Source organism: Hydra vulgaris, chromosome 15, assembly GCF_038396675.1.
Source record: "Hydra vulgaris chromosome 15, alternate assembly HydraT2T_AEP".
Classification (NCBI taxonomy): domain Eukaryota; kingdom Metazoa; phylum Cnidaria; class Hydrozoa; order Anthoathecata; family Hydridae; genus Hydra; species Hydra vulgaris.
Window position 1 is genome coordinate 27,100,584 of NC_088934.1, and position 9,417 is coordinate 27,110,000.

Genomic DNA, 9,417 nt, shown 5'->3' on the forward strand with positions numbered 1-9,417 from the left:
TTAAATGATTTTCTAAAAGAGGATGAACTTATATTTGTTGATATTCAATCTTTGTTAAGTGATAATAACAATGTTATTGTTTTCCAGCTTAATAAAAAAAGTTTACACATACAATCAAAAATGTACAAACTTGGTGTTCTATTATTTATTCGAACACCTTAATGCTATGAGAAAAGTTAATGTTGGTGAATTTTTATATACTTCAGATATTATATGTAGAGCATATGAGTATTTTGCTATGCGACGAAGTTTATATGATTGTTTGTGTATTGACTACAAGTTGCCAAGTATAAGGACTTTAACACGATTGACTTCAAAAATAAGCTCAATGGAGGACCTAAGTTTCATAAATAGTATTTTTATGAATTTAAATCCATTGAAAAGAACTTCCATAATACTAATTGATGAGATCTATGTCAAAGCTTCATTACTTAACCAAAGAGGTGCTTTGTTTGGTCAAGCAGTAAAATACCCTGAAAAGTTAACTAAAACGATTTTATCATTTATGATTAAATGTCTTTTTGGAGGTCCATAATTTATATGTAGAGCTCAACCTGTTGCAAATTGTTCCTCTGAATTTCAGTTTGCTCAATGTCAACAAATTGTTGATACGATAAATAATATTGAAAATAGTAAGACGCTGGTAATAATTACTGATGGTAACTGTGTAAATCAAAGATTTTTTGGAATGTTTAAAACAGTTGATAGTAAACCATGGTTAACAACATCAGGTATATATTCATTGTATGATTATGTGCATCTCTTAAAATCTATACGAAACAATTGGTTGACAGAAAAGACTGACAAACTTCAATTTCTGAACAATAAATAACTGGCTTTGGCTAAGTGGAATGATTTAGAAACTTTATATAAAACTGAGTGCAATAGTCTTTTTAAACTCTCTAAACTTACAGCTAAATCAGTTTATCCAAAACCAATAGAGAGACAATCTGTAAAGTTTTGTTTGTCTGTTTTTTGCGAAGAAACAGTAGCTGCATTAAGAACGCATCCAGAGATTGAAAATAAAGCATTTGAAGGTACTGCTGTATTTATTGAAAAAATAATTTTTTTTCGAATGTTGTTAATGTCAAAGCACCTGGTGCTGGCATTCGGTTTAGAAATGAATTATGCGGAGAAATCCACTCAGTTGGTGATCAACAGTTACAACTGCTACGAGATATTGCTGAACTGTCAAATTTTATGAAACCTACAGGTAAGTGTGGAAAACAGCTTACGCTAGATACTAGCAATGCAATAGTGCATTTATGTTATGGCTTTATTGATCTCGTAGAAACTTTGTTGAGTAATGGAGCAAAGTATGTCTTATTAGGTTGGTTTTCAACAGATCCACTTGAAAAAGCTTTTTCTAAGCTTTGACAGGGATCTGGAGGTACTTACTTTATAAACGCTAAATCTGTAATTGAAAAAATTTATATTCGACATACTAAATTGATATTACAACTTGACATTCCTGTTGATGGTATCGATGGTCATACTTGTGACATATGTTTTAGAGATATTTCTACTGATGAAAAAGAACTTCCGGATAATATACATGTACATTACATCTTGAAAGCTCATTTAATAAATCTACATTAGTGGCTATAGTTTACATAGCTGGCTTTGTGCAAAAAAGTGAAATAAAAATTTATGATGATTCTACCAATTATTATTATAAATATGGAAGTATATTCTAATATTCTGCTAAAGAATTACTCACTAATTACCACTCCCAAAATACTAAAGCTATCATAATTTATGTGAAAATTAGTTTTGTAATTTATTATGCTATTTACTTGTTATGTTTTTTATTTTCTCATTAGCCTATATGTCTCTCAATATGTTTGGATTTTTAAATATTTACCCTGTTGAGATATATTGATAAAACTTTTTTTTTGCTTGAATCAACTTTTGTTGGTGTTTTTTATTGTTGGTGATTTTTATTGTTACCATTTTTAGCAAAAAAAATTAAAAATACAGTTATCTTTCTAATATATAGATATATACTTTGTTATAGTTCTGCTTGTTATTGATACTATTTAATATTACATAAACATTCTTAATGAAATTTGAAATACGAAAAATATGATTATCTTTTAACAATTTTTTGATTTTCTTTTTATATTTACGTCTTTACTAGAGATTATTATTAGAAAACATAAACTGCCATTACACCCTACCTAATATAAAAATATATCAATATAAGTAAAAGTGAAAGTTTAATCGGCCTTCAGTTTTTACGGCATTTTGCGCGATGTCAAGCCCTGTTATCATAGAAGGCCGTGTGTGTGACGAAAAAGTAAAGATACTTTTGCATCCAACGTCTACATCATTGAAAAAGTAGGTTTTTACATTTTTGTTTTTGTTTTTTTGTTTAACTACTTATCCTAATTGATCACTTTTTTTCAGGATTCTCCTCATGGGTTCAAGCTCATTACGCATAATATGTGTTCAATTACCCATAATACGTTAGTCATTGTAAGTAATAAATTAGGAAATAATTATTTGTGAAATATTGTAGTCATTAATGACTTCAACCTGGTTAATAATTAAAATTGCTCGACTAATAAGGTTCCTTATAAAAATTGCTCTCTCTCTCTCTCTCTCTCTCTCTCTCTCTCTCTCTCTCTCTCTCTCTCTCTCTCTCTCTCTGTGTCTGTCTGTCTCTCTCTATATATATATAAATATATATATACATATATAAATATATATATATATATATAAATATAAATATATATATATATATATATATAATATATATATATATATATATATATATATATATATATATATATATATATATATATATATATATATATATATATATATCTTTATATTTATATATATATATATATATATATATATATATATATATATATATATATATATATATATTTGTATTTTTTCATTTTTTTTAGAAAATGTTTGAAGAAAGTTAGAAGATACTAAAAACCTTGGTATTATGCAAGCCGAAGCGATTTAATTAATTCAATCGACAAAAAACGGCGCGTAAATCGCAAAAGAAAAACTAATATTTTTAATATTCATTTTGGATGTATTGATTAATAGCATTTATTTTAAAATAAATTCATTTTGCAACACGTTTTTTAATTTTATAAAATTTCGTCATAATAGTTTAAGGTAAATCCTTCAGGTTATAGGTGGAAAACATTACATGTAAAAGGTCAAAAATGCTACACATTTTGAATACCAAATGGGATAAAGTAGCAAATACCAGATTAAATTAAGCCTCTCTGAAAGCTTCGATGATTAATTTTAAATTACTATTTAAGTAATTTTTAAATTAAAAGAATTTTAAAAATTATCATAGAAGCATTCGGACTTTCATTTGTCTAGTATTGACTACTTTTATACCATTTGGATTAAAATATGTGGCATTTAAGATCTATAACATGTAGTATTTTCTACCTATATCCCATGTAGGATTTACCACATAAAACCCATGTGGGATTTACCATATGAAACCCACATGGGACAAAATAATAATCCCCATATGGTTTACATATGGTAGAAACCCACGCGTATCCCATATGGGATTTACCATATGGGATCCATGTGGGATTTACCATATGAAACCCACATGGGACAAAATAATAATCCCCACATGGGTTACATATGGAAAAAACCCACGCGTATCCCATGTGCGCTTTTTCACTGGGTATAGGCAAAAGTCAGTAACAATTAATAAAACTTCAATTTATACCAAAAATTAAATAACAGGATGATTTAAAAATATTAGCATTCAGATTTTTTTCACGTGTGGCCGTGGCGCAGTGGTTAGAGCGCTTGCTTTATAAGCAGGAGATTCAGTTTCGAAACGAGCTCTGGACAAATTTTCGCGTCACGGTAAGGAGGGAGGCGTGCACTTCCCGGTTAAATGCACTTCTGCTGTGCTCTGTGACAAGACCGTTAGGACTTCTTGGGGCACCTAAAAATAAAAAATAAAAAAAATTGAAATAAACATAAATTTAAAAATTGTGAACTTTCTTGATGTCACATTTAACCTCTCTGGAAATTCATATTAACCTTTCAAAAACCAAACGATGAATTATTGTATATTAATATTAACTCTTATCATCCACCCCAAATTCTAAAACAAATCCCGATTTCAATTAATAACAGGCTAAACCAAAACTCCTCTAATGAAAATGTATTCAATTCCTATAAAAAAATATATGAAGATGCCCTTGAAAAAAGTGGTTTCGAAAATTTTGAACTAAAATTTGACCCTGAATAAAAAAACATAAAAAAGCGAAATAGAACTAGAAATGTAATTTGGTTCAATCCCCCATATAGCAAAAATGTTTCCACTAACATAGGAAAAGTGTTTTTAAAATAGGTCGATAACCATCTTTTGGAAGAATTTTAAACTCTACCAAAAAATTATGTAGATAATCAAAAATGGAATTAGGTTTTTGAGCACCACTTTTTAAACAAATCTCTAAAAATCCAATTTGAGTCCCCCAAAATAATATAAAATATTTATGGAGTATTATTCTCTTTTACTATCAGCTATCAAGCTGATTGAACTGACTTTATTAGCTTTAGCTTTAACTTGAAGCTAATGAGTTTAAAGCTGAAGCTGAAATATCAGCTGCAACCCCTAACTTACAGACAACATAGTTAATGTGATGTATATACTTTATCATAATACATTTTTTTTTTTTTATATTTGAATACTTATTTTTTTATTTTATAATACATGCTTTTTTTTTAATACGTGTTTTTTTATAATATTTAATACTTGACTTTTGCGGAATATTTCCTACAGGCATTTGCTGATTTAAATGGATTTAGATCGCGTTTAAATGACATTTAAATCTATATGAACGTTTAGAAATCGATTCTAAACGAATTCTCAATATTTAGAAAGCGTTTATACGCTTAATCAAGATCTTTTTACTGCGCATCGGGCATTTTAACATTTAATCGACGTTTAATCAATGTTTAACCTAAATGCTTATATTGACTTTAAATTAATCGAATTCAATTTCATTAAAAAAAAAAAAAAGAAGTTAAGAGGATTTTTTCTTGCTAGAAAACAAATTAAATAAAAACTATTATTGTTTTTTTAAATAAATGTGTTAAAAATGCCTTATGACAATTGCCACAAAACAACACATTTAGAAGACATTCACAATTATTAATTTTTTAGCAATAAAAAAAATTTTCTTTCAAATAAATGTGTCGATAACGTGGTGTTTTTAAACACATTTTAATTAAACAATATTTTATTAACTATCTTTTTTAACGCAACATAATATGCAAAAAATGTGATTAATATATATTCTAATGACGTAAATTTTTTGCATGCTTTCTCTAAGGTCATTTGAATAATTGTCAATTTCTTTGTTTTTTTTATTTCTGATTTCAATAAAAAGAAGACATTTTTAAATGAAATATATACCCATAAGAACCTAGAAAAGAATAAACCTAAGGTATGTTTAATTTTTAAACTTTTAAGTTCTCTTTTTGATTATTATTTTTTTTATTATTTTAAATTTCATTTTATTTTATTATATTATAAATTTCATTATATTTTATTTCATTTTACCTACACTGTAAAAAAACTAACGCCAAAATAACGAAAAAAAATTTAACGCCAGAGTTGAGCAAATATAACGCTAGTTAACCGTTATATTAGGCGTTATATTTGCTCAACTCTGCCGTTATATTGGCGTTACATTTAGAAAAAATAAACTAACGCTTCATCCGTTATATTTGGCGTTATATTTGCTCAACTCTGGCGTTATATTTAGAAAAAATAAACTAACGGTTGAAGCGTTATATTTGGCGTTATATTTATTTTACTTATCATATGTTTACAAACATAATATTAAAAAAAATTAAAAATTTAAGAAATAATAATTATGTATATATAATAATGACCATTTATAATCATTTTGAAAAGATATATCATTACCATTTTTAATGTCGATGCCGCTAAAAAGTGCAAAATAAAAAACATAATTATCAAATGAAACTTTAAAATTTAAATATTAAATAGTCTTTAAGATTCATATATGATTGGTATGATTATATAATAATCTCTAAGATTCAAATATGGTCTTTTACAAACATTTTGAAAAGATATAACCTTAACATTGCTTCCAAGTGTCGATGCCACTAAAGAATACAAAATAAAAAGGATAATAAGCATATGACTCCTTTAACAGTTATGGAATATGAAAAGATACAGGAAACTTTACCACTGGTATCAAATGATGTCGCCATTAAAGATTAAAAAATAATAATTTAAAACGATATTTCTTCATACTAAGTTTTATAATCATTTTGAAAAAAATATTTAACAAAGCTCTATCATTAAAGACTACAAAATACATAAGATAAGATAATTCGTATTGAAAAGATACATGTAACTTTACCACTGGTACTAGATTTTGTTGCCACTAAAGATTACAAAATAAAGTGAACAATAATTTAAAAAGACATCTTTTACTAAGTCCTTTATAACCATTTTGAGAAGATACCTTACCATTGCTACTAGATGTAAATGTCATTAAAGACTACAATATGCAATAGATATATAGCAAAAAAATATCTTTAAAATTAATATTCTGTAAGATTATCATTGAAAAAACACCTTATAAAAAGGTATAACATAAAATCATTTGATTGCTTATTTCGAACTATTTCGAAAAGATACAACTTTACCATTGCAACTAGATGTTGATGTAACTAATAAATAAAAAATTCAAAAGAAAACAAACAGGCAACTCCTTCAAAATATATGGAAATATACTTGTAGTCAAAAGATACTTGTGACTTTACCACTGTTGTTACACCAGATGTCTAAGCTACTGAAGTCTATATAATTAAAAGGTTGATAAGCACACAACAACTTTAAAATTTATAAAATGTTTATTTATATTGAAAATGTTTATAAACATCTTTAAATTGTATGCTACTTATAATGATTTTGAAAAGATATAATCAATAATATCATCAATTGGCACAGATACTCTTGCCCCTTAAGAATACAATATAAAAAGGGTATAATATATAATCATTTAATTGGTTAATTATAACCATTTTGAAAAGATATAACCTTACCATTGCTGAATGTTGGTGCCACTAATAAATACAAAATAAAATAGAAAACAAATAATCCCTTCCAAATTTAAGGAATCGTTGTGAAAAGATACTCGTCGTGAAAAGATACATGAAACTTTACCACTGGTACTAGCAGGCCTTGTTTTAAAGCGTTAAGCGTAGAGCGCTTTTTGATTGCGTTTAGCTATTTTAATCAGTAAGATATTTTGATAAAGCAATTTTTAATTTTATTAAAAAAATAATAATAATAATTAGCATAATCAAAATCCCTTACTGCTTAAAATAGCTTAACGCTTACAAAAAGCGCTCAACGCTTAACGCTTTAAAACAAGGCTACTATGTACTATATGTCGATGTACCTAAAGTTTATAAAATAGAAAGTTTGATAAGCAAATGTCAACTTTAAAAATAATGATAAAAAATACTGTATACTGTATAGTGTGTATTAATAAATATACATTAAATATACATGCACTTGTTAAACATACATGTAAATATTTAGGTCAGTTTAAATACCACAAAGAATTTTAAAATAATATTAAAATAAAGATTATACAAGACTAGAAGTTTGCACATCATCATATTAAATTAAATTTCAATTAGCTTAAATAATGGGTTATATATTTTATTTAGGTATTATTACTTTAATTTTGTAACAAAAACGAAAAGACAAGAAAATAATTTATGATTAAATTCAAAGAAATTACCATTCTCCATTTTTAAATGTATAAAAAAACTTTTAAAAATTTATGAACTACTGAATTTTAACACATATCTTGCTGCAGCCTTTGATTTATGAGGGTAGTTGATTTTTAGAATAGTTTCTTGGAAAATCCCAAGTAACTGGGCAAAACAAGATGGATAGCATAAATCTTTAAGATAATATACTGCTATAATTGAAGCTATAACTTCCTCCATGCATAATATTTGTGTAGCACATAATTCAATTCCAGTTCGTGACCGAATACCAAAATATAAACCATTGAGCACTACTTGTGGACCATACAATGAGGGAAGTGCAAGTTCTGCATCGATGTTATCAGCCTAATAATAAAAATCATAATTTATGTAGTTTGTTTAAAATTATACTTTTAAAGGTAAACCAATCAAAAAAATCATTAATAAGATATTAAAAAAACTTACATGTGATTGCAAAAAAAGAAAATCTTTACTTTTTTGAGAAATAAACATACTTTGCAATTCCATTACACTTGAAATAATATTTGCATTATCTTTAAATGCCGCCTTAATAAATAATCTAGAACAGCTAACAATATTTTCATGTTGGGGAAAGAATCGCTTAAACTCATCAATAAGAAGAGATGGGGCTATTCTGAGTCTATTTGGAATTTGTTCAAATATTTGGTGGTAAAATAAGTTTCTGTTAAGGATGCTCAATACAGCAATAGATGGTATAGTTTTTCCAAGTTCGTTCTGTTATACAGTTAACACAAATAATTAGTAGTTTACAGTAAAATTTCAAAAAAATAAATGGTATCTTTGATTAAAAAATATATACTTTGGCTGTCAATAAAATCTTTCATATCAACACAAAAAACACTTATATTCAAGGATTTCGAAACAATAAACAAGTTTATATAAAACATGTTAAACTAAAAAAAAGGAAATATACCTTTATCTCTGCCTCAATTTTATTGGTTGATAAAACTGGTTCAGCACATGCTACAATCTCCTTGATTGCTAAAGTATTATGTCCTCTAGCCGGTCGGAAAAGTTTTGCGGAGCTTTCATGCACCTTAGAGCATCTTTGTTGACGAAGATTGTTACTTATCTGTACAAACATTGGCTCCTAAAAACAATAAATTTTCAAAACTGCTGATTAAACTATATAATCATCGTCTCGACAAAATTAAATAATTCTGTTTTAATGATGTATATACAGTTACAACTATTATTATTGGTAATAGTAAGCGTAATGAAAGCAGTTTTAGTTAATATTAAACACTTGGTGTTCTTCAAATCGACCTTTTGGTTTCAACTATTTTTTGTTTAGTTTATAAAATAGAAATGAAAATGAAATAAAAAAATAAAAATGTATGAGTATAAATAGAAAATGTAAAAAAAAAAAAGAAGCCCAACACCACCAAGTGACTTTGTTTTCTGTCAACTTATTCAAGATGGTTTAAGTAGAAGCAATTAAATTTATTGTGCTCGTTTTTTCTAATAATTTTATAATAAAGAATTTTTACTAACAAAACGTGTCTATCCTCACCACCTACAACATTATTGTTTTAGCAATGTATTTATATTAATTAGTACTTTCTTAATAACTTTTTAGCAAAAAACATGTTTTTAAAGATT

The 9,417-nt window shown here is 26.6% G+C and overlaps 1 protein-coding gene across 1 annotated transcript in view; it reads right to left on the reverse strand.

Annotated features, from left to right (window-relative positions):
* Positions 1 to 5,261: 5,261 nt before the first annotated feature.
* LOC136091847 (uncharacterized) overlaps positions 5,262 to 9,417 on the reverse strand; it is an 8,386-nt gene continuing 4,230 nt past the window's right edge. Inside the window, exons 4-6 of the mRNA XM_065819559.1 lie at positions 8,729 to 8,905; positions 8,239 to 8,529; positions 5,262 to 8,139 (exon numbers count right to left, since the gene is read on the reverse strand). Of these exons, the coding sequence (XP_065675631.1) occupies positions 7,843 to 8,139; positions 8,239 to 8,529; positions 8,729 to 8,905 (765 nt within the window). The 3' untranslated portion in view covers positions 5,262 to 7,842. The remainder of the gene's footprint in view (positions 8,140 to 8,238; positions 8,530 to 8,728; positions 8,906 to 9,417) is intronic.